The 26,237-nt window shown below is 43.6% G+C and overlaps 1 protein-coding gene, 1 long non-coding RNA gene and 1 other non-coding gene across 6 annotated transcripts in view; 1 reads left to right on the top strand and 2 right to left on the bottom strand.

Annotated features, from left to right (window-relative positions):
- RAB11FIP5 (RAB11 family interacting protein 5) overlaps positions 1-2,330 on the bottom strand; it is a 43,393-nt gene extending 41,063 nt beyond the window's left edge. For 2 of the 3 annotated variants that reach the window (XM_024998892.2, XM_024998893.2), the window contains exon 1: positions 1,750-2,308. In XM_024998892.2, the coding sequence (XP_024854660.1) occupies positions 1,750-2,180 (431 nt within the window). In that variant the 5' untranslated portion in view covers positions 2,181-2,308. Of the gene's footprint in view, positions 1-1,749 lie in introns of all 3 variants that reach the window. The other variant, NM_001192869.2, reaches the window with a different exon arrangement.
- On the bottom strand, positions 1,206-1,268 carry MIR2294 (microRNA mir-2294). The gene has a single exon (NR_031089.1). It is a non-coding gene; the product is annotated as a microRNA mir-2294 (primary transcript).
- Positions 2,331-2,406: 76 nt separating the features above from the next.
- On the top strand, positions 2,407-25,385 carry LOC101903097 (uncharacterized). Of its 2 annotated transcripts, none has more exons than XR_236301.5 (3): positions 2,407-2,939; positions 20,395-20,445; positions 22,607-25,385. It is a non-coding gene; the product is annotated as an uncharacterized lncRNA (long non-coding RNA). The 2 variants fall into 2 exon arrangements; XR_009496379.1 differs by having other exon boundaries at positions 22,560-25,385.
- Positions 25,386-26,237: the final 852 nt, after the last annotated feature.

Genomic DNA, 26,237 nt, shown 5'->3' with positions numbered 1-26,237 from the left:
AAAACAGGTGCATGCGGGCCGAAAGACAGGGACAGCTCAGTTAAGACCCAGAGGCCAAGAAGAAAGCAAGAGCAGGAACTGAAAAAAATCAAAGCCCTTCCCCAACCCCCTCCACCCCCCGCAAGTCACTGACCTCACAGAAGCCCCTCCCCACAAGCCTAGAGACGTTGTGTCTGTGCTCTTAGTCACCCCTCTAGGATTCAACACCCCCCTCTCCTCAGCCCGGGATGTGTTATCTACCAGTCTGGTCAGATTAGCTGAGAGGTGGAGATTGAAGGACCAGGAAAGAAAGGGGTGGAATTAATTTGGGGGCAGGAGCCTCTCCAGGAAAAGAAAGGGCTAAGAGAGCCAAAGAAGAGCTTTCTGCCCCACCCCACCCCCTTGGGCTCCCTGAGCCAGGCTGGGGGGAGAGGACAGAAAAGGGGAGGGAAAAAACAAAAGGAGGGCCAAACTATACCACATGATCCCACAGCCAGCAACCAAACAGCAAGTCAGGAGGGAAGGCGAGGCCAGGGGAGGGAGAGAGGGAGCTAGGTCACAGCCCTCCCCAAACCCGCCCTGTGCTAACTGGTTTCCCACCAAAGCCACAAGGAGCCATGAAGCCCTTCTGTACCCATGTTTTTAAAGCGTTCAAGGTCAGATCTTTTCTGTCCAAATCCTGCTTTCATCTGGGTCTGTACCAGGCTCAATCCTTCTCCAGCAAGCCTTCCTAGATTGACTCAGTTGGATGCCATTTCACTTGGGCAAACCTTTCCAGCACCTGTCCCAACCCCTTACCCTCCTCATCCAGGAGCCATGGGACCCCTGACCCCCAAACCCTTACACTCCCCATCCAGGGGTCATGGGACCTATGGGTGGCATCACCCCAGTTAACTAAGTGAGAGACCCACGGCTGGTTGTCAGGCCTGGAGACAGGCTTCCAGATCCTGCCCAAGCCCAAAACAGGAAATGAGGCTCCAAGTCTGAAGCCTTGATCTTAACACAGGGAAAGTTAAATGCTGCCAAAATAAATGATTAAAGAAAAAAATAATAACTCATTGGCCTTTCTAGGTATAAGCGACTGGGAGACCATCTCCTGCTATGCCTTAAGCACATGCTGCCTCCACCTCAGGCAGGACACCTGAAGCCTACCTAACTAATGCGTTTCCTTCTTAGAGGTCCTCCTGTTTCCTGATCAGGGACACTGAAGAGGAGGTTTTGGGGCGTCTCTAAGCAGCAGAGGGCATCCGAGTGCCAGGAAGCAGCAGATGCCCTCTACAGCCTCTAGATCTGGTGTGGCGCCTCCGTTCAATCGCTGCCCTCCTCTCACAGGGCGAGGCAGCGCCTCTCCACTTCCCTGCGGGCCCGGTGTGGAACAGGCGTCCGCAGGCAGTTACCCTCCCCTTCGAAGAAAGTGGGGCAGGCCCAGAGGCCCCAGGAATGGGCCCCAGATTTTCCTTCTTGAGGTTCCCACAGCCCAAGAGTCTCTGGATCCCACTCCTAACTTCACTTGACAATCTACTCCTAACAGTAGACCACCATTCTCAACCCCCCAGGCCTCCCAAAGATCTGCCAGCAACCAAACACAGCCCAGAGCACACTTGGGGGCCGGAAGGAGACCCTATATGTGAAGAACCAACTTGTCGGTTTACGCCCTTGAGTGCCAGGCAAAAGGGCGCACCGCCCGGGCCAAGGTGTGGGGTCCTGCGTCCCCCAGCCCCGCCCCGCGAGGCCTTTAACCGTTTCCGCTCCCCCGCGCCCGGCACTCACTGAGTGTGCTGGGCGCGGCCTGCGCCGAAGACCTCATCCAGCGCCACCGTGGCCTGGCCCAGGAATTTGTCGACGCCGATGAGCGAACGGTGCATGGTGGTGAGCACCAGCTGGCAGGCGGCGGCTGAGCCCGCGGCCCAGGGCGCCGGGCCCGCATCGGCCTCCTGCGCCCGTAGCAGGCCGTCCAGGGCGCCGGGCGGCAGCTCGAAGGAGCACTCCTCGCGCCACTCGGGACATCCTGGCGTCTTCTCCACCACCGACGTGCTGTACTTCTCGCGGCCCACCTGGATCACCGTGTAAGCGTCGCTGGTGCTGCCCGCGCCAGAGCTCTTGCCCCGCAGCCCGCGGGCCCGCAGCACCGTCACCTGGACGTGCGTGGGTAGCCAGCGGGAGGGCCCCGCCGCCGGCTCGGCACCCCGCACCAGGGCCATAGTGGGTGAAGCGGCGGCGAGCGAGGCCTGGCCGAACCAGGACCGCAGACACCCGGACCAAGTAAGAAACTGGACAGCGGCGGAGGGTGGCCAGGAGCCGGCTCGGAGCGCCGCCGCAGCTGCGGGTTGGGCCGGGCCGGGCTGGGCCGAGCCGGCCGCCGCCTCCCCGCCTCCCCGGCCGCCGGCCGCGCCGCGACGTCAGCGCCCCGCCTCCCGCCCCGCCCCGCGGCCGGCGACCCGCGACTAGCGACCGGGACCCGAACCCGCGCGATAGTGCGGCAGAGCCGGGGGAAGGTGCCAGCCACGCCCTCGCCCCGGCCGCCGCAGACCAACCGGGAGCTAGAGGTCAGCCGGGTGCCGCGCGGGCCGTGGGCGGGGCGCGCGGCCTCCGCAGAGGAGGGGGCGGGGCTCCCGCGTCGGTACCGCCCCCAACTGGGGGCGCCCGGGAAACCCTGCCTCGCTTGGGGGCCGCGCCGCACCCTCGGCCGGGTCTGAAATGCCCGCTCCGCGCCTCCCGGCCAATCCCAAGCCTTCTTTCAAGACGTCCCTGCTCCGGAAAGCCCTCGCCCTAAAACTGCCCCGCCCCACCCCTCCCCCGGATGGCCATCTCCTTTGCGCTGGCAAGTGGGAGCCATGCGCACCCGGCTGCCCCCTTGGTATCTCCTCCAGCCTGCCCTTGCCGGGAAAGTTCCCCGCGTGAAACCAGAGGCGATTCACGCTACGCCGCGTGATGGTCCCGGGTCAGCGACCCGAAAGCGGGTGAGCTGCCGCTGTCTCCCACTTCTACGCGCGGGAGGGACCAAGTATGAACCCGGCGAGGGAGTCCAAGGAGCTCGCGGTCAGCGGCCACTGCGGCGGAGAGCAGAAATGAATAAATGAGTAACCACATCAATATTTAAGTGTTCACTCGGACCGCTGGGGCTCATGCGTCCCGAGTTGGGGAAAATTATAGGCTCTGGTGGAGGTTTTAAACAATTCCTTATATCCATTAAGAGCCTACTCTGTGCAAAGCCCTTGGTATTACTTGCATGCTTGGTTTATTATTGATAATGACAACAGTGGTTAATAATTGCAGATGCTAAATTTCGGCCAGTGCTGGCCCATATGTTTTACATGCGTTACCTCATTTTGTCCTCAAAGCAGCCCTGTGGGGTGAGTATGGTTTTTAATCCTTATTTTCAGGAAGATAAAATTGCAGCTTAGAGAGGTTAACCTGCCATGATTCATAACTGGAAGAAGTGGGATGTGAATCCACACAGATGACTCCAAAGTCGTTTTTGTTGTTTTCGTTTTAGAGCCTGTATTAAAAATCGTATTTTAAAAAAATATATATGAAACACAGAGCTTAAAAAAAATCAAATAGGACAGAAATGCTTATGATGAAAAGCAAAATATTTCCTTCCCACCCCTCATTCCAGGGTTAATTTTGGGCCTGGTGGTTACCTCCCCATCTCTACATGCTTACATAGTTTATCTAGATTTATCAGGACTGGTCACTATCTATTGTCTTCCTATGACAGATAATGATTTAGCTCCTGCCCACTTTTCTCTCTCAATCTTATGTATTGTAGTTATGCTTTTGCTGTTGTTGTTGTTCTTCTATTGGATACTTTGATAGTGAAGTGAAGTGAAAGTCACTCAGTTGTGTCCGACTCTTTGTGACCCCATGGACTGTAGCCCACCAGGCTCCTCTGTCCATGGGCTTCTCCAGGCAAGAATACTGGAGTGGGTTGCCATTTCCTTCTCCAAGGGATCTTCCCAACCCAGCGATCGAACCCAGGTCTCCTGCATTGCAGACTTTGATAGTGGAAACCTTTATTTCTTCTCAGGGAGACTTCACAGTACTTCTTGATGTTTTATGCTGTGAAAGGATGCCAGAATCCCCACTTTTCCAGGCCATGTCCTCTACCAGGAATATGGTTGTATTCCAGGTACATGAGACCCATGGGAGTATATTATGCACCAGGGCTCCATCCTTCTACCTCACCTATGATCAAAATGGGGTGAAGGAGTGCACTCTGAGCCCCGCAGCCCAGCATCCCTGTGGACAGCACCTAGCTTTGGAGACAGCCACCTCTGCCTATGGATCGTGGCTCTCTGCCACTTAACAACAGTAAGACCTGAAGGTTAAGCCAGCTCTCTAACCTCTCTCAGCCTTGTTTCCTGATCTACAAAATGGGAATAATGATTCCTACTTTAAGCAGTTGCTGAGATTACATGATAGAGACCATCACAAATGATCTCAAAGCATCTGAACATCATATATAGCTTCTTTCTGATTATAAAATTTATTTGGAAAATACAGAAAAATATAAAGAAGGAAATAAAAAATAGATTAAGATCTCACTGTTCAGAAATAAGCACTGTTAACAACTTGTTGAATTTCCAGTCTTTACAGTATATGTTGTTTTATATGCATTACAGTTGTGAGGGAATTACAGTATAATGGTTAAACCTGGGTGCTCTCGAGTCCTTGTTCTACCAATTGCTCTATGTGTACTTTTTCATTTTCCTTTGAAGACAACCCTTTAAAGCAAATGCTATTGCTACCTTTGGGCTTCCCGGGTGGCTCAGCAGCAAAGACTCCAACTGCAATTCAGGAGATGTGGGTTCAATCCCTGGGTTGGGAAAATCCCCTGGAGAAGGTCATGGCAACCTACTCCAGTATTCTTGCCTGGGAAATCCCATGGACAGAGGAGAGTGGCAGGCTACAACCCATGGGGTTGCAAAGAGTCGGATACGACTTGGCGGCTAAACAGCAGCAACAAATTGCTACTTCATCTTCATGGTTGAGGAAGCTAAAGCAAGGAAAGCTTGGATGATTTTCCCCAAGTTTGTAACCAGAAAATTGCAGACTGGACTTGGGCTCAGGTCCAAGTGACTCTACTGCCTGTGGTACTCTGCCCTTAAACTAGCTTAGTTTGTTGGTCGTCTAAGCCTACTATATCATCTGAAGTCAGTAAAGCAGGAAGTGTTGTCATACCCATTTTACAGATGAAGAAATTGAGGTATAAAAAAAGGTTAAACAGGCTTACCCAAGGTTAAGAGTCAGGATGAAGCCACACTTTAAGAATGAACTCCCCAGGGCTTTGCAAATGAAGGTATCTTTGCCAAGGCATGACTAGCATATGCTTGTCATTGTCCTTTCATGGCTCTCTTTCATGGGTTTTTCTTAGCTCTCCAACGTGACAGGACTGGCTCTGTCCACCCACTTCCCTCCCCCTCCCCCATGGAGTAGTAAGGCTCCAGGAAAGGGCAAAAGAGAACAAAGATGGGCTACTCCCTCCTTCCTCCTGCCCTGGCCCTCATAATTTGGCAAGCTCAGGCTTCCTGCTAGCCTGGGATTGCAGCTGCAAGAGGGCAGTGAAGTCAGGAAGGTCTCCACTGCAGGGCACTTGGCCCTAAGAGAAAGGGTGGGCTCTACTAGCTGTTTGCAGTTGAGAAAAGAGCAGAAACTCTGAAAACATTGAGGTCTTGGCCACCTAGAGGTGTTTTCTGGTCTAGGAGGTGAGATCACCCAACTGCAGTCTGATGTGAGGGTTAAAGAGAGAACCCTCCTGCTTCCTCTTCTTCCCCAGGGCTGGGTGTGTTCTCTGCCTTCCTGGGCCTCTCTAGTCCATTTGGGACAGTTGTTGCTCTGAAACAGTGGTCCTTCTATGTAATTTCCACTCATTGCTTCCCTGTGCAATATCATAACGCTTCCATGCAGGCACTATAAAAATGCATCTGCCTGGCTCTGCAAGCTACATTTCCCCCTGTCCTTCACCTCTCCCTCCCACGGCTATTTTAAAGGGCCTTTACTATAATTGACTTCCCTGGTGGCTCAGGGTAAAGCGTCTGTCTACAATGTGGAAGACCCGGGTTCGATCCCTGGGTGGGGAAGATCTCCTGGAGGAGGAAATGGCAACCCACTCCAGTATTCTTGCGTGGAAAATCCCATGGACGGAGGAACCTGGTAGGCTACAGTCCATGGGGTCGCAAAGAGTTGGACACGATGAGCGACTTCACTTTCACTTTACTGTAATAGAGTTGCCCAGCCTGGATTTAAATCCTGGTGCCACCACTTACTAGCAGTATAAGCTTGGGCAAATACTGAACCTCAGAATCTCAGTCTCCACATTATACAATGGGCCTAATAATATATCTAATAATTCATAAGATTAGTATGAGAGCTATCTCAACATACCCTAAGCAGTGATGAGTAACACCTTAGAAATCTCTGCTGAAAGCTAAAGGTAGTACCTTCTTGTTCCCTTTGCAGTTCTTTGATTGCCAGTGAGATTGAACATTTTTTTCAGTTATTACTCATCTGTATTTCCCCTTTTAATAATTTTATTTTTGAATTGTCTCTTTTCTATGCCCATTTTTCTTTGAAGCCTTAACTTACTAATTTATATTAACCCTGTCTATGTTAGGAATAATAATACTTTGCCTTTTTTATTTATCGCAAATATGTTTTGACATACATTATGGAGTCAAATCCTTGAATTTCTTCTAATATTTCAAGCATACGTTCTTCCACACTCATAGGTCCAATAATATCCATTCATATTTTTTCTAGTTTTTAAATTGTTTGGCTTTTTATTTGTTCCTTCATTCTCTTTAATTTCTTCTAGAAACTATTTTGATGAATGACTTGAGGTGAAAATCTAACTCTGTCTCCCCCAAAAGCTATCCAAGTTCCCCAATACTTACTAAAAAACCCTATCCCTTTGCCATTGGTTTTCTTGTTCTTATATATACAGAGTCTGAACTTTTTACTCTAATCCACTGACATTTATATCTTTCTGTCAGTGCTGTTCCATTTTGATTATTGTTGTCTTATAAATGCTTTACTATAGCAGAAGGGAAAATCTTCACTCGTTTCTCTTTTTATAGCTGCTCTCAGCTGTGTATTCATCCACATGAGCTCTAATTCTTTTTGGAATTATAAGAGAAATTGTTATGAGAAAAATTGACATCTTTTAAAACAATAGCCATACTCCTGACTTCTATTTTAACATTGTGCTGGAGGTTCTAGCTAGGGCAATTAGGCAAGAAAACAAAATAAAACTAGATTGGAAAGGAAGAGTAAAACTATCTATTTACAGATTAGATGACCTTGTAAACAGAAAACCATAAGAAACAATTAGAACTAATAAATGGGTACAGGATACAAGATCAGTATATTCAAGTCAACTATTTCTACATACTAGCAATGAACATTTTTTAATAAAATTAAAATAATTCCATTTATGAGTATCAAAAAGAATAAAATGCTTAGAAACAAATAGGACATAACAAAAAGAAGTGTAAGATTTACACACTGTAAACTACAAAACATCACTGAACGAAATTAACAAAGACCTAATTAAAAGACATCTCATGTTCATAAATTGGAAGACTTAATATTGTTAAGATGCCAGTACACCCCAAGTTGGTCTGCAGATTCAACACATTCCCCATCAATATCCCAGCTGCTGTTTTTGCAGAAATTGACAAGCTGATCCAGGAAATCATATGGAAACTCGAGGGACCCAGAATAGCTAAACACATTTTGGAAACAAAAAACAAAGTTGGAGGACTAACATGTCCCGATTTCAAACTTACTACAAATCAAGACAATAAGATACTGGCATAAGGATAGACATAGATCAGTGGAATAGAATTGAGATTCCAAAAATACACCCTTATATTCATGGCCGACTGATTTTTCAGTAAAGGTTCCAAGACCATTTCCTGGAGAAAGAATAGTCTTTTCAACAAATGGTGTTAGGACAGCTGGATATTTGCATGCAAAAGAATTAAGTTGGACCCCTTCCCTACACCATACACAAAAGTTAATCTAAAATAGATCATAGACCTAAATGTAAGCACTAAACCTATAAAACTTTTAGAAGAAATATTCATGACCTTGGGTTAGGCAAAGCCTTCTTAGATACAACACCACAAGCACAAACAACCAAAGAAAAGAACAGATAAACTACACTTCATCAAAATGAAAAACTCTTGTCCTTTGAAGAACATCATCAAGAAAGTAAAAGGACAACGAATGGGTTGAGAGAAGATATTTTTAAATCATAATATATGATAAGGTACTGCTGCTGCTGCTGCTGCTAAGTCGCTTCAGTCGTGTCCGACTCTGTGCGACCCCGTAGACGGCAGCCCACCAGGCTCCCCCGTCCCTGGGATTCTCCAGGCAAGAACACTGGAGTGGGTTGCCATGTCCTTCTCCAATGCATGAAAGTGAAAAGTGAAAGCGAAGTCACTCAGTCATGTCCGACCCTCGTCGACCCCATGGACTGCAGCCTACCAGGCTCCTCCATCCATGGGATTCTCCAGGCAAGAGTACTGGAGTGGGGTGCCATTGCCTTCTCCGGATAAGGTACTAGTATCCAGAATATTTTGGAGAAGGAAATAGCAACCCACTCCAGTATTTTTTTTTTTAATATATATATATAAAATTTTATTTATTTATTTGGCTGTGCTGGGTCTTCATTGCTCCATGAGCTTTTCTCTAGTTGTGGTCAACAGGGGGTTACTTTCTGGTTGTGGTGTGCAGGCTTCTCATTGCGATGGGAAGCTTCTCATGGCTTGTTGCAGAGCACAGGCTCTGAGGTTCAGTAGTTGAGGCTCCTGGGCTCTAGAGCACAGGCTCAGTAGTTGTGGCTCATGGGCTTAGCTGCTCTGCAGCATGTGGGATCTTTTCGGACCAGGGATCAAACCAGTGTCCCCTGCATTGGAAGGTGGATTCTCCACCACTGAGCCACCAGGGAAGCCCCACACTCCAGTATTCTTGCCTGGAGAATCCCGTGGATAGAGGAGCATAGTGGGTTGCAGTCCATAGGGTCATACAGAATCGGACACGACTAAAATGACTTAGCATGCACACCCATACAGAATATTTAAAGAACTCTTACAGTTCAACAATAAAGACAAATAACCCAGTTTTAAAATGGGCAAATGATTTGAAAAGATATATCCCTAAAGAAGATTTGCAAATAGCCAATACATATGTGAAAAGATATCAAAATATTAGCCATTAAGGAGATATAAATCAAAACCACAATGAAAAATTTCCTTGATGGTCCAGTGGTTAAGAATCTGCCTGCGAAAACAGGAGACACAGGTTCAATCCCTGGACAGGGAAGATTCCGCATGACTCAGGAGAACTAAGCCCATGTGCCACAACTATTGAGCCTGTGCCCCAGAGCCGTGAGCCGCAACTCCTGAGCCCACATGCCGCAGTTACTGAAGCTCCCACACCCTAGACCCTGTGCCCCACAACAAGAACAGCCACCGCAATAAGCCAGCACTGCAGCTAGAGACAGCCCGTGCACAGCACTGAAGACCCAGCACAGCCAAAAATTAATTAATTAACTATAGGTCCCCTAAAAGCTTAAAAAACCCACACTGAAGTACCACTTGACTCCCTCTAGAATGGGTATATTTTAAAAAGACAGATGATAATGAGCGTTGTCAGGATGTGGAGACCCTGGAACCCTCATACATTGCTGGTAGGAGTATAAAATGGTACAGCTGCTTTGGAAAACAGTTTGGCAGTTAAATTGTTAAACACGGGAGCTACCATATCACCTAGCAATTTCACTCCTAGAAATATACCCAAGAGAAGTGAAAACATGCGTCTTACATAAAAAGTGTGCATGAATATTCATCCCCAGATTCCTACCCCAAACCTCCAAACCTATCACCACCTGCATTCTTCCTTTCTCAGAGAAGTAGGTGTTCCTGTGTGCTTAATGTTCCTCTTTTTGCCTCGGAATAATCCAGGGTTCCATCTCTTCCTTCATTTGTTTATTTCATATCCACTGGCTCCTTCATCTCATCATATAACGCATGCTCAAGTCACTCCTAATAAACACAAGAGAAAACAACAAATCCCTCTATCAGTCTGTACCACGTCCTTTCTGTCAGGCTTCCTGAAGATGATTTACCGTTATCTCCTTCTTCCCCCTTCCTACCCTGAACCACCGCAGCCTGGCTCTCCAAGCTCCCACCCCATCTATGATTGCAGCATCCCAGGACTCTCCTTCAATCCTTTTGTTACTTGACCTCTCTCTGGCATTCGGTAGTTAACCATTCCCGTCTCCAAACTCCCTTAACCCCACTTTCTGCCTCTGGGCCTGTTTTTACGCTTTTGCTCCTGCCTCTCCCTCCACTCACTACTAGGTCTACTGCAGAGGCTTCTCTTCCTTCCTCCATTTCTTTTTATTTGTTTATTTTTGGCTTTTCTGAGCTTTCGTTGCCATGACGGCTTTTCTCTAGAGACGAGCAGGGGCTACTGTCTAGGTACGGTGCGCAGGTTTCTCATTGTGGCGGCTTCTCTTGTTGTGGTGCATGAGTTCTAGGGAACACAGGCTTCAGTAAGTGCAGCTCATGGACTCTAGAGCTCAGGCTCAATAGCTGTGGCACACAGGCTTAGTTGCCTCACAGCATGCGGGATCTTAGTTCCCTGTCCAGGGACCAAACCCACATCCTTTGCAGGGCAGGGGATTCTTAACCCCAGATCACCAAGGGGATTCATAACGGCTAGACCACTAGGGATGTCCCTTTCCCCCATTTTTAAACCTGGGTTTATTTCCCAGCTCTCTTCTCTTTCCAGTCCTCAGACTCTCCCTGGAGATTCACTTCCTCCCACATGGTTTTATCCACCCCGTATTTGTCCCCAGCTCCCATAGTTCTGCTTCCACGCCAGTCCTCTTTCCTGAGCCCTGAACCCACCCTTGTGAATGCTGCGAACATCCCCCAAATACCTCTCACTCAACAAGTTTGTATTCATTTTCTAGGGCTGCTGCTGCTGGGTGGCTTAAACAACACAAATTGATTTTTCTCAGTTCTGGAAGCTAGAAGTCCAAGGTCAAGTTGTTGGCAAATTTGGCTTCTTCTGAGGCCTTGCTGCTTGGCTTGCTGGTGGTGGTCTTCTTGCTTCCTCCTCGAGTGGTTTTCCCCTCGCCCAGGTGTTGTCCCTGTCCTAATCTTCTCTTCTTATAAAGGATACCAGTCCTGCTGGATTCAGTTCAGTTCAGCCGCTCAGTCATGGCCAACTCTTTGTGACCCCATTGACTGTGGCACACCAGGCTTCCCTGTCCATCATCAACTCGCAGAGCTTGCTTAAACTCATGTCCATCAAGTTGGTGATGCCATCCGGCCATCTCATCCTCTGTCGTCCCCTTCTCTTTCTGCCTTCAATCTTTCCCAGCATCAGGGTCTTTTCCACTGAGTCAGTTCTTCGCATCAGGTGGCCAAACTGTTGGAGCTTCAACTTCAGCATGAATATTCAACTTGAATGAATACTGAATATGCAACTTCAACTTCCAATGAATATTCAGGGCTGATTTCCTTTAGGATTGATTGATTTGATCTCCTTGCAGTACGGGGGACTCTCAACAATCTTCTCCAACACCACAGCCTTCTTCACAGTCCAACTCTCACATCCATACATGACTACTGGAAAAACCATAGCTTTGACTAGATGGACCTTTGTCAGCAAAGTAATGTCTCTGCATTTTAATATGCTATCATAGCTTTTCTTTCATGGAGCAAGCATCTTTTAATTTCATGGCTGCAGTCACCATCTGCAGTGATTTTGGAGCCCAAGAAAATAAAGTCTGTCACTGTTTCCATTGTTTCCCCATCTATCTGCCATGAAATGATGGGACTGGATGCCATGATCTTAGTTTTTTGCATGTTGAGTTTTAAGCTAGCTTTTTACTCTCCTCTTTCACTTTCATCAAAAGGCTCTTTAGTCCTTCTTCACTTTCTGCCATAAGCGTGGTGTCATCTGCATATCTGAGGTTATTGATATTTCTCCCGGCAATCTTGATTCCAGCTTGTGCTCATCCTACTGGATTAAGGCCCATTAATATAACCATATTTTACCTTAATTACCTCTTCAAATGGAGAAGGAAATGGCAACCCACTCCAGTACTCTTGCCTGGAAAATCACATGGACGGAGGAGCCTGGTAGGCCCTGGTAGTCCATGGGGTTGCAAAGAGTCAGACATGACTGAGCGACTTCACTTCACTCACTTCATACTTTATCACTGGAGAAGGAAATGGCAACCCACTCCAATATTCTTGCCTGGAGAATCCCATGGACAGGGGAGCCTGGCAGGCCATGGTCCATAGGGTCACAGAGAGTCGGACACGACTGAAGTGACTGAGCAAGGCAAGGACCTCTTCAAAGGCACTGTCTCCAAATACAGTCACAATATGAGGTACTGGGGGTTAGGACAAAGGAATTGGCGGGAGGAGCAGGGGGATGTCGAAATTTAGCCCATAACAAAGTTAAAAGTTGAACTCATCATCTCCCCACCATCGCCACCAACTCCATCTGTGTAATCCCTCTCTTGGTGAATCTCTCAAGGCCCTCGCCAGAAACCTAGAGGGTGTAGTATCCTCTCTAAGGGTGAAACTAAACAGAGGTGTTCCCACAAGACCTGGAAGCCACATAGGGTGTCTGCCTCCTGCCTGCTTACTCGATACCATATTGGAAGAAACTGCCAGAGACTACTAGTATTGTGTCAGACAAGGACTCAGGAGCCGACTTGAGGGACTTTCACTGGCCCGAAGTGCAACAAATAGGGCATCAAAGGGATAATAAATCAATGCATTGAAATACATAAAATATATTTAATGATCTCATAATGATTTGTCATCATTAGAAGATACTAAGGAACTTCTTTGGAGGTTCTGGTAGGAGAGCACAGCTACTAATTTACCCTTAACCAAAAAAACCATCCTGGGGGAAGGTCATCCTCTCTGACTTGAGCATGCAGCTTCAGGAAACACATACACAGAACTGTAAGGGAGGAACAGGACACCCACCAACCCAGCCACATCGGCCAAATCAACCCTGGCAATCAATGGGGTGACAGGATGTCAGAGGAGCCAACACTTTATGTTTTAAAACTGCTAAATAAAGGGGGAAAAGCCTCCCTTCTATATGAACTGCAACATGAGGTAACAGAATAGTAGAGGAGGAGAATATATTTTTTATTAGAATGAAACGAATTTTTTTGTGTTCCCACAAATGAATGAAGGAGGAATGACTGAAGTGGAAGATCACCATCTGGCAGCCTGGAAAGAATGAGTATATTAGGCAATGATTGTCCGTGGCTATTGACATCTCACCAAAAAATAGATGACCTGTAATTATGCACCTCCTGATGGAAGAACCATACCACCACTTATGAGGCAGTCTTGCCCCCAAAATCCAGCCAGAACCTGCTCATGCCTGTAGATCCAACTACAAATTTACAGGAAACTTACATGGGACAGAAAAAAATGCTGAACAACAACTCAGGGACATAACCAGTAAAATCCAAACTGTGGGAAATTACAGGACAATTTTTTTCAAAAAAATAAATTGCAAGGAAAAAAGAGCTAGAGGAAGAACCCAGAAACTTGAAAAATACATTTTTTAAAAACGAGTAAATACCGCCCTCTCCCATAGCAGTGAGTACATCCAGCACCCAGATTGTGGTTTCTAAATACCATTCACTGATGAAAAAGAACCAAGATCCTTGGAGAAATGGCTGATTCTAGGACTAGGGCAGGGATAATATGAGATGGGCTTGTATGGTTTTGTAATGCCAGAAAACAAGGACGTCCTCAGGAAGAAAAGAGGGGAGGGATAGTGTCAAAAGAGTACAGCCACCAACCTGAAGGAACTCCCAGTGACCAGAGCTGGAGTAATTTGAGCAATAAAATATATCAATAGTGTTGGATTATAACCCATAAACCTAAAGTTATATGAATTAATGATTGAATAAGTAAATAAGAGAAAATTCTTTATAGAAGAATTTTTTTTATGTATTTATTTTTGGCTTTTCTGGGTCTTCATTACTATACTTGGGCTTTTTCTCTAGTTGCAACAAGTGGAGGCTACTCTCTATTTGCATGGCCTAGGCTTCCCTTTGCAGTGGCTTCTCTTGTTGCTGAGCACAGGCTCTAGGGCACAAGGGCTTCAGTAGTTGCGGCTCAAAGGCTAGAGGACAGGATCAGAAGTTGTAGAACAAGGGCTTAGTTGCAGCAGGTGGAAACTTGCAAGACCAGGGATTGAACCTGTGTCCCCTGCATTGGCAAGCAGATTCTTAACCACTGGACCACAAAGGAAGTCCAAGAATTCTAACAGATACTGCTTCTCCAAGAAGTGGAATGTAATTTACCTCTCCTTGAGTGTGACTGGACTCAGAGACTCACCTTCAAAGAATAGAGTATGAAAATTAGAAATTTTGCAGTGACGAAACCTGACAGACACCACCTTAATCAAGTGATCTAGATTAACATCGGTTCAGTTCAGTTCAGTTCAGTCGCTCAGTCATGTCCGACTCTGCAACCCCATGAACCACAGCATGCCAGGCCTCCCTGTCCATCACCAACTCCCAGAATCCACCCAAATCCATGTCCATTGGGTGGGTGATGCCATCCAACCATCTCATCCTCTGTCGGCCCCTTCTCCTCCTGCCCTCAATCTTTCCCAGCATCAGGGTCTTTTCAAATGAGTCAGCTCTTCACGTCAGGTGGCCAAAGTATTGGAGTTTCAACTTCAACATCAGTCCTTCCAATGAACACCCAGGACTGATCTCATTTAGGATGGACTGGTTGGATCTCCTTGCAATCCAGGGGACTTTCAAGAGTCTTCTCCAACACCACAGTTCAAAAGCATTAATTCTTTGACACTCAGCTTCTTTATAGTTCAACTCTGACATCCATACATGACCACTGGAAAAACCATAGCCTTGACTAGACGGACCGTTGTTGACAAAGTAATGTCTCTACTTTTCAATATGCTGTCTAGGTTGGTCATAACTTTCCTTCCAAGGAGTAAGCGTCTTTTAATTTCATGGCTGCAGTCACCATCTACAGTGATTTTGGAGCCCCCCTAAAAAAAGTCTGACACTGTTTCCACTGTTTCCCCATCTATTTGCCATGAAGTGATGGGACCAGATGCCATGATCTTAGTTTTCTGAATGTTGCGCTTTAAGCCAACTTTTTCACTCTCCTTTTTCACTTTCATCACTAGTGATAAATCCTATTGATTAGCATACGTACAGTGCAATAAGGGCATTTCACCTCTGTGCCTTTATATTATAAAAACTCATAGCCCTCCTGCCCTGTAGGTGAGAATGTAAACTGCTACAGCCACTATGGAGAACAGTATGGAGGTTCCTTGAAAAATTAAAAATAGAGCTACCATATGATCCAAGAATCCCACTCCTGTGCATATATCTAGAGAATACCATAATTCAACAATACTTGCCCACCAATATTCATTGAAGCACTATTTACAATAACCAGAACATGGAAGCAACCAAATGTCCATCAACAAAGGAATGGATAAAAAAGATAGGTACATATATGTAGTGGAATATTACTCAGCTATTAGAAAGGTCAAAATAATGTCATTTGCAGCAAACTGGATGGACCTAAAGATTGTCATACTGAGTGAAGGAAGTCAGATGAAGACAAGGGTCATATAATATTGCTTATGTGTGGAGTCTAATTTTAAAAGACTATGAATGAACTTATATACAAAACAGAGTTACAGGTATGCAAAATAAACTTATGGTTACCAGGGGCAAAGATGGGGCAGGGAAGGATAAATTGAAAGGCTGGGATTTACACATACATACTACCATATATAAGATAGACAGCTAATAAGAACCTATGGCATAGAACAGGAAAGTGAAAGAAAGAAAGTGAAGTCGCTCAGTCGTGTCCGACTCTGCAACCTCATGGACTGTAGCCTGTCAGGCTCCTCCGTCCATGGGATTTTCCAGACAAGAATACTGGAGTGGGTTGCCATTTCCTTCTCCAGGGGATCCAGATCCAGGAATCAAACCCCAGTTTCCAGCACTGCAGGCAGACTCTTTATCATCTGAGCCACCAGGGAAGCCCATAGAACAGGAGGCTCTACTGAATACTCTGTAATGGCCTATTTGGAAAAAGAATCTGAAAAAAAAGAATGGGTATATGTATACTTATAACAGATTCACTTTGCTGTACATCTGAAACTAACACAGCATTGTAAATCAACTATATTCCAATTTTTTAAAAAAATAAAACTCACAGCTGCTTTCTAGCAAGAGAAAAACAACAGACAAATACAAATTGAGGGACATGCTTCAGAATATCTGAGCAGTACCCTTCCCAAGTGTCAAGGTCATGATAATCATCAGAGACGGGAGGAAACTTAGGAGACATGTCCTTCCTTGAGGGGACCTAAACTGTGCACATCCTTGTCTAATTCATCCCCCAAGTGTGAGCCCTAAACACTAGGTTTTAGTTTTACCTGTTATTTTGAAGAAATTGCCTTTTAAAAATTATTTTTATTGAGATATAGTTGATTTATAAGATTAAATAAATTTCAGGTGTATAGCATAGTGATTCACAATTTTTAAAGTTTATACTCCATTTATAGTTATCGTAAAATACTGGCTATATTCCCTGTGCTGTACAATATATCTTTGTAGCTTATTTTATACACTGCAGTTTGTACCTCTTAATCCTCTACTCCTATCTTGCCCCTCCCCCTTCCCTTTCCTCTCTGGTAAGCACTACCTTGATCTCTGTATCTGTGAATGTTTCTTTTTTGTTATATTCACTGGTTTGCTGTATTTTTAGATTCCACATATAAGTTATAACATACACTATTTGTCTCCCTCTGTCTGACATTTCACTAAGCGTGATATCCTTTACGTCTATCCATGTTTTTGCAAATGGCAAGTTTTCATTCTTCTTTAGGGCTGAATAATATTCCATTGTGTGTGTGTGTGTGTGTGTGTGTGTGTGTGTATGTATAATCAATTTAGTCGTGTCTGATGCTTTGCTGCCTTATGGACTGTAACCTACCAGGCTCCTCTGTCGATGGGATTCTTCAGGCAAGAATACTGGAGTGGGTTGCTATGCCTTCCTCCTTCTTCTTGACTCAGGAATCAAACCTGTGTCTCCTGCACTGCAGGCAGATTCTTTACTCCTGAGCCACCAGGGAAGCACCATATTGTTATACATTCATCTGTTATTGAACCCTTAGGTTGCTTCCATATCTTGGCCATTGTAAATATGCTGCTATGAACATTGAGGGGTTCATATATCTTTTCAAATTAATGTTTTTATTTTCTTCAGATATATAGCAAGGAGTAGAATTGCTGGATTAGGGTAGTTCTGTTTTCAGTTTTTTTAGGAACCTCCATACTGTTTTCCGCAGTGGCTGCACCAATTTACATTCTCACCAATAGTGTACAAAGGTTGCCTTTGCCCCAGATTCTTACAAACATTTATTTTTGTGCTCTTTCTGATGATAGCCTTTCTGACAGGTGATATCTCCTTGTGGCTTTGATTTGCGTTTCCCTGTGATAACATTGTGCATCCTCTCATGTGGCTGTTGGTCATCTGTATGTCTTCTTTGGAGAAATGTTCAGGTCTTCTGCTCATTTTTTAATCGGGTTGTTTGCTGTTTTTGATGTTGAGTTGTATGATCTGCTCGTGTATTTTGTATATTAACCCCTTATCAGTCATATCATTTGCAAATATTTCCTCCCATTCAGTAGGTTATCTTTTTGTTTTGTTGATGGTTTCCTTTGCTGTGCAGAATGTTTTAATTAGGTCCCATTTATTTATTTTTGTTTTTAGTTCTTTTAGACACAGTCAAAAAGAATATTGCTATAATTTATGTCAAAAAATATTCTGCCTATGTTTTCTTTTAGTTTTATGGTTTCCTGCCTTACATTTGTGTTTTCAATCCATTTTGAGTTTTTCTTACATATGATGTGAGAAGATGGATTAATTTCATTCTTTTGTATGTATCTGTACCATTTTCCCAGCACCACTTATTGAAAAGACTAACTTTTTTCCATGTATAGTCTAGCCTCCTTTGTTGTAGATTAACTGACCATAATTGCATGAATTTATCTCTGGGCTCTCTGTTCTGTTCCACTGATCTACACACACACACAATGGTGTGTGTTCCAGTACCATACTGTTTTGATTATTGTAGCTTTGTAGTGCAGTCTGAGGGAAAAGAGACCTCTTATTCTATTTTAGAAAATATTACAAAATCATTGTTATGTGAAGACATTGTCAAATGAAACCAAAAAACAATAGGAGAAAAGTATTCTTAAAGTGTGTGAGTTGGTTAGCTTTTTGAATTACATTGTTTTCTGGATTGCAGGATGCTTTTGGAATTTGTCAGCTTAAACTTTTTTTTTCAATTTTGGGGGCAGTTTTAAGTTTACAGAAAAGTTGCAAACATAATATAGAAAGTTCCCATTTATCCTTAACCCAGCTTCCATTAATGTTAACATTTTATAGGTACATTGACCAAACTAAGAAACCAACATTTGGTATAGTATCATTAACTAGACTACAGACTTGAGAGTTCACCAGTTTTTCCATTAACATCACTTTTTCTGTTCAAGATCCAACCCAGGATCCCACATTGCCTTTGGTCATCATGTCTCTGTAGCTTCCTCCCATCTGTGATGTTTGTGTGTATGTGTGCTGAGTCACTGCAGTCATGTCCAACTCTTTGCGACCCTATGAACCATAGCCTTCCAGGCTCCTCTGTCCATGGGATTCTCCAGGCAAGAATACTGGAGTGGGTTGCCATCCCCTTCTCTAGGGGATCTTCCTGACCCGGGAATTGAACCCACGTCTCTTACGTCTTCTGCCTTGACGTGCAGGTTCTTTACCACTAGCACCACCCGGGAAACCCTCTGTGATGTTTCAGTTCAGTTCAGTTCAGTTCAGTCACTCAGTCGTGTCCAACTCTTTGTGACCCCATGAATTGCAGCACGCCAGGCCTACTTGATAGCAATTCATTAAATGATACATATGCTCTATATGATTTTCTTAATTTTATGTTATATTTAACAATAACAAGTTAAAATCAAAAACAAAAAATTACAGTAACTTCTCATTGCTCTTAGAATAATGGCAGCTAGCCTCAGCCTGGCCAGTGAAGCCCAAATGACTTTGTGCCAGCCTATCTCTGCCTGATTCATAGTGGCCTAGTCAAGCAGGCCCCCTTTCTGTCTCTCATATTTTACCTGCTCCTTCCTGCCACAGGGTCTTTGCACCTGCCATTTCCTCTACCTGGCACACTCTTCCCTCCTCTTTGCCAAGGTAACTCCCGCTCCTCTGTTGCTATCATTTCAGCATCCTTTTACAGTTTAGCCTTGACTGGCCTCCCTAGCTGGGTAGACTCTTCTTGCCACAGGCTCTCATTGCTTCCAAAGTGCTGGACTGGTTTGAGTGGCTATTTGTTTCTGTCTGTCTCTCTGCTAGACCATAAGCTACATGAAAGTAGGGACCGCATCTGACAGTAGGGACCACCTCTATCAGCTTCCTCCACAGTGCCTGGCAGGTAGGAGATGCTCAACACCATTTGTTGATTTCAGAGATGAATGAAAATCATAAAACATGCTTAAAAGGTAGGGGAGGAAGGGAGAGAGGAGGAGGGAATTACCGCAGTGTTTATAGCTTATTCATTTTTCATGGAGATGGGGATGGAAAATCATTAGATACTGATTGTATATGAAGTTGCCATTAAAAACTTCTTAGGAGCATGGATCCTGGTAAGTCAGAAGATAACCCTTTTGTTTCTGCTGCTCACCTGAATGGGTTCTGGATGAAAAAAACTGGTTCATGAGCTCCTCAAGGAGAGGCTAGAGAATCTGACTTGCTGTGCAGAGTGCGAATTTCAAGTTTCCCACAGCCACAAAGCAATCCACGAGGGAGGGGCAGGCAGAATAGATCGGAAGGAAGAACAGACAGCAGAATCAGCAAAATTGCAAGAGGCATATGCTTTTAAGCCCGACTTTTGTTATTAATTTCTAATTTTAGTGCATTATGGGCAGATAACATGGTCTATATTATATTGATTCTGTGAAATTTATTATAGTTTCTTTTATGGCCAATTTAATTGTTCTTCTGGCTCAAAAAGAATGTGAATTATTTGTCCAGTGTGGGGTTCTTTTATATCTAATTGATCAAATTTATTAACTGTATTGTTTATATCTTCATTGGTGGTTTATGGTTTAGTCGCTAAGTTGTGTCTGACTCTTTGCGACCCCATGGACTGTAGCCCACCAGGCTCCTCTGTCCATGGGATTTTCCAGGCAAGAATACTGAGTGGGTTGCTGTTGCCTTCTCAGGAAAGAATATCTTCATTATCTCTATTTAAGTTTTGTCTTGCTCTCTTGGTGTCTAGGTTTCTAAGAAGACTGACTTTGGAGTTACACATGCTTAAGGATATTTCTCTGTAAGTAAAAATATAAAGACTAATTTATAAAAATTATACCTTTTTCAAATTATGGAGGTTGGGGAGAAACAACAAAGAAAACACAGACCAGAAAGCAAATGAGGGAAAATGAGAGTATTAAAAACCAATCTGAATCTGTAAAAGATGACACAACTAAATCTATCTGGTTAACAATAACTGAATGGGATAAACTTGCAAACTAAAAGAAAATATTGTCAGATATAATTTTTAAAAAAATAAAGGAAAATATATGCTATCAATAAAGATAGCCTAAAATAAAACTGCTCAAGGAGTTTGAAAGTAAAAGAACTAAACAGTGGGTTTTAAAAAAACTTGACAAATTGATTCTTAAGTATATTCAAAAGAGTAAATTCAGAGAGTAACAAATATTTGTTGAATGCCTACTGGGTACCAGGCATGTGTTTTAAAGCTTCAATAATTAAAACAATGGGGGTAGAGCCAAAAGTAGACCAACAGAGTCAGCAGGAACAGAACAGGAAGTCTGGAAATACCCTTACATGTGCATAAGAATTTAATCTATGATAAAGATGATAGCTCAAATGCATAAGGAAAGGACAACTTTACTTCCTACTTGTAAAGAATAAACAGCCATAAATATTCAATATAAACTTAAGAGTTTCAGCTTAAAAAAAGGTATCAGATAGACTAAAGATCTAAACATTAAAAATCCCACTTAAGTAATAGAATAAAATTTAGAAGTTTACTTTTCATATTTGGAGTTCCATCTCAACTGCTCAGAGAATTTGAATAAACAGTTCACAAGGGAAATGTAAAGGCCAGTTAAACATGGAGAAAACAAAGCTTAACCTCACCGGTAGCTTAAAATGATAAATCAGTATGACAGCGATACCCAGTGGGGTCAGGGGGCAAAAGGACACCTTTGGGGTATGAACTGCTGCTGCTGCTGCTGCTGCTGCTAAGTCACTTCAGTCGTGTCCGACTCTGTGCGGGGGCAAAAGGACACCTTTGGGGTATGAACTGCTGCTGCTGCTGCTAAGTCACTTCAGTCGTGTTCGACTCTGTGCGACCCCATAGACAGCAGCCCGCCAGGCTCCCCCGTCCCTGGGATTCTCCAGGCAAGAACACTGGAGTGGGTTGCCATTTCCTTCTCCAATGCATGAAAGTGAAAAGTGAAACTGAAGTCACTCAGTCGTGCCCAACTCTTAGCGACCCCATGGACTGCAGCCCACCAGGCTCCTCGGCCCATGGGATTTTCCAGGTAAAAGTACTGGAGTGGGGTGCCATTGCCTTCTCTGGGGGTATGAACTGGCAAAGCCTTTTTGGAGACCAATTCAACAGTATCTACCAATCATTTAAAACAGGTAGTCCCTATAATCTGGTGATTGCGTTTCAAGGACTTTACCCTGTGGAAATCCTCACATAAGTATACAAAGAACATTGTATAAGGATGTTCATTTCTGCGTTAAAACAGCAAACTTCTTGGAGTGGAGTGTAAATATCCATTAATAGAGATGAGGTCACAGCCTATCAGAGAAAATGGCCATGAGCACTGCAGGCTGCTGAGGGAAGGGAAGCTGTAGTCTCACTGGCCCTGTGCTAGGGAAGATTTCTGGCAGAGCCTACTGGTCGGAGGTCCAGGGTCACTCAGACCTTCAGTCCCATCGGGGACGGGCTCTGGTCTCCCAGTGCCAGAGTATTTTTATGCTGCTAGACTTCAGCTTTGGTGACTGACTTATCATTGATTTTGAGAAAAACATTTAAACTCTGGGACTTTTAGTTAGAAAAGTTGTAAAGGTATATACAACATCCTATTTTAAAATAAAAAGGTTTAAAGCAGTAAGAATCTCTGCACATTTTATATTGCTGGTGATGGAGGGGGAACGTGTCTTTGTAAATGGTTCCCGTTCATTTGTGTATTGATTCAACAAATGAGGAACAGACACAGCCTCTCAAGAAGCTCCCTTCATGAGGGGAGGAACTCTTGTGAAGGATGGATGTGTGTATGTCTGTGTGTGAATCGCTGAGTCGTGTCCAACTCTTTGCGACCCCATGGACTGTAGCCCGCCAGCTTCCTCTGTCCATGGGATTTCTTAGGCAAGAATACTGGAGTGAGTTGCCATTTCCTTCTCCAGGGGATCTTCCTGACCAAGGAATTGAACCTGGGTCTCCTGTATTGCAGGCGGATTCTTTACCACATGAGCCACCAGGGATTCGGAATTCTCCAGGCAAGTCTACTAGAGTGGGTTCCATTCCCTTCTCCAGGGTATCTTCACAACCCAGAGATGGAATCCAGTTCTTCTGTGTTGCAGGCAGATTGTTTACCATCTGAGCCACCAGGGAATGGATACTAAATATTTAACCGCAAAAAAGATAAAACTACAAAGTTCAGTAAGCACTGTGAAGGATTACGGGAGCCTGTATTATGGGGCTTATATATAGGGGACTATGTTATAGGGAATATAGGGAGATTCATTTCAGTTGGTCAGGGATGGTTTCCCAGAGGAGATTACGTTAGGTGAGACCAGTGAAAGGAATCCCAGAACAGTTTGCATAAAAAGGAAAGGACTTGGAATTTCCCTGGCAGTCCTGTGGTTAAGACTCTAAAACTTCCAACTCAGAGGGCTTGGGTTCAATCGATGGTCTCTGGTTGGGGAACTAAAATTCCACATGTCATGGGGCGCAGCAGAAAAATGAAAAAGAAGGGCTTGTGCAAAAGTCCAAGATAAGGAATTGCTGGGAGCATTTACGACATTAACAAAAGGCTGGTGTGGGCCACTTTAAGAATTTGGGATTTTCCACTAACGGCAATGCAAAACTGTGGATTAGGAAAATATTGCTTTTCAACAAGTGTGATTCAGACCAGGCAGTCTCCAGAGCCAATGTGTTTTGGCAAGGGTGTGGGTATATCCTGCTCAAAACAGTTACCCACAGGAAATTGGGAGGAGAGCCAGGAAGGCAGCCAGAGTATTCTAGGCCAATCTCCTCTTCAGAATGGAGACCCCAGGGGAAGAATGGATATCCCAAGGGCCCCCACTGGCAGTGCCAAAGCACAGCTGTGGGGCTGTTTCATGAGGCTTTCCATCCAGATGCGGAAAGTACGCCGAGGGTGTTCTTGGGTGGGGAAGGGATTTGGGAAACGGGTAAACTGCAGTTAAGTTCTGCATATTGATGGGGAAAATTTGTACTGCCTAATTTTCCAATTTAACAATGTTCAGAGTATGAGATTTTAAAGTTTTTATGTGTTTTCAATGAATTCAAAATTTATAAAATATAAATCAAATATGTTTGAGATTGGACATTATATTAATTTCCTATTGCCATTTACAACAAATTACCATAACACTGGTGATTTAAAATAGCACACATGTGTTCCTTTAGTGTTCTAGAGGCCAGATATCTGCAGTCAGTATTAATGGTCTAAAGTTAAAGCATCGACGACCCTGAGTTTTTCTGGAGGTTCTAAGGGAGAATCTACTTCCATTTCCAAGCTCCTGGACATGCCTGCATTCCTTAGCTCATGATCCCTTCCTCCAGCTCTTGCTTCCATTTTCACATTTCTTAACCCTGTAGTCAAATCTCCCTCGGCTTCCTTCTTATAACAGAGCTTGTGATTATATGTAGGGGCCACATACCTAGGTAATCCAGAATAATTTTCCCATTTCAAGATCCTTAACAATCACATCTTCAGAGTCCCTTTTGCCATGTAAGATTATATTCACAAATTTAAAGGATTAGCATCAATATCTTTGGGGCCATTTCAACTTTTCACAGGTATATAGTTGAATACAGCCCTCAGACTTCAACCTATCTCAGATTTTTCCCTCAGCTATAATAATAAAATATCCCTAAATTATCCCAATACTCTGGTCCCTAAACCTATGATACTTTTTTAAAAACAGTTTTTCTGAGGTTCAATGTATATGCCATAAAATCCACCCATTGTAATTACATAAGTACATACACAATTATTTTTAGTAGATTTTTAGAGTTACGTAACTATCACAGCAATCCAGATTTAGAACATTTCCATCAACTCAAAAACTACCCTGTGCTTATCTGCAGTCAATCACCATTCCTAAGTCCATCTAAGGCATCCACTAATCTACTTCTATCTGTATAAATTTACCTTTTCTACTTATGAATGGGGTCATACCATATAGTCTTTTGTGTCTAGCTTTCACTTAGTATGTTTCTGAGGTTCATCTGTGTCATAGTGTCTATCAATAATAAGTAGTTATTCCTTTTTATTCCTGAGTCATATTCCATTTTAAGAATAAATCACATTTGTTTATCCATTAACCTATTGATGGACATTTGGGTTATTTCCTGGTTTTGGCTCTTACAAATAAATGGCACTGTGAATATTCATATATGAGTTCTTCGTGTGGATGTATGTTTTCATTTCTTTGGATAGATACCTAGGAAGGAAGAAACTACCAAGCTGTTTTCCAAAGTGGCTGTACCGTTTTCCACTCCTATTTGGAAAGTATGAGGGATCTGGTTTCTCCACATCCTTGCTAATACTTGTATAGGATATCCTTTTCTCATTGAATCGCTTTGGAAACTTTGCCAGAACTAAATTGACTTTACATGTGAGGGCTTATTTCAGTTCTATTCCATTGGCCTATATTTCTGTCTTAATGCCAGTACCGTGTTTTGTTGATTACTGTAATCTTGTAGTAAGTTTTGAAATCAGAAATTGTGAGTTCTCCAATTTTTTTCGAGATTGTTTTGGCTATTCTGGATCCTTTGCATTTCCATATTAATTTTAGAATTAGCATGTCAATTTCTGCAAAAAAACAGAGCTGGGATTTTAATAAGGATTGTATTGAATTTGTAGATCAATTGGGGCAGTATTATTATATTAACAATAGTAGTTCTAAATTCCGTAGCATTTTCTATGTGCAGGGTCATGTCATCTTTGAATAAAGACAGTCTTACTTCTTTTCCAATGTGAATGGCTTTATTTTTATTTTTTACTTTTTGGCCTTCTCATACTAACTAAAACCTCCAGTACAATGTTGATTAAAAGTGGCAACAGCAGATATCCTTGCCTTGTTCCAGATTTATAGGGACACAGTCTTTTACGATTATATATAATGTAGACTGTAAATTTTAGTTAGATACCCTTTATCACATTGAGAAAGTCCCCTTTTATTCGTAGCTTAAGAGTTTTTATGGTTAAAAAAAAAAATTAAAAAAAAATAAATTAAAAAAAAAAGAGTTTTTATGGTTATTTTTATTCCTAGCTTAAGAGTTTTTCAAATGCTTTTTCTACATCTCCAGAAATGATCATACGGTTTTTGTCCTTTATTTTATTAACATGGGATTTACCCTCATTGATTTTCAGGTGTTAAACCAGCCTTGCACTCCTGGGATAAAGGTGACTTGGTTATAGTGTAAACTCTATTTAAATGTTGCTGGATTTTATTATATAATGTGTTAAGGATTTTTGCCAAATATGTTTATAAGGGATATTGTGTAGTTTGCATAGAATAATTGGCAACTGTCCCCTTCTTCTCTGCTTTATGAAAGAATTTATTGTTGATCAGTCGCTCAGTCGTGTCCTACTTTTTGCGACTGCATGGACTGTAGCACGCCAGGCTTCCCTGTCCTTCACTATCTCCCTGAGTTTGCTCAAACTCATATCCATTGAGTCGATGATGCCATCCAACCTCTGTCATTCCCTTCTCCTCATGCCCTCAGTCCTTCTCAGCATCAGGGTATTTTCCAGTGAGTCAGCTGTTTGCATCAGGTGGCCAAAGTATTGGAGCTTCAGCTTCAGCATCAGTCCTTCCAATGAATATCCA

Source organism: Bos taurus, chromosome 11, assembly GCF_002263795.3.
Source record: "Bos taurus isolate L1 Dominette 01449 registration number 42190680 breed Hereford chromosome 11, ARS-UCD2.0, whole genome shotgun sequence".
Lineage (NCBI taxonomy): Eukaryota > Metazoa > Chordata > Mammalia > Artiodactyla > Bovidae > Bos > Bos taurus.
The sequence above is the reverse complement of the archived record's forward strand: the minus strand, read 5'-3'. Positions and strand labels throughout refer to the sequence as shown.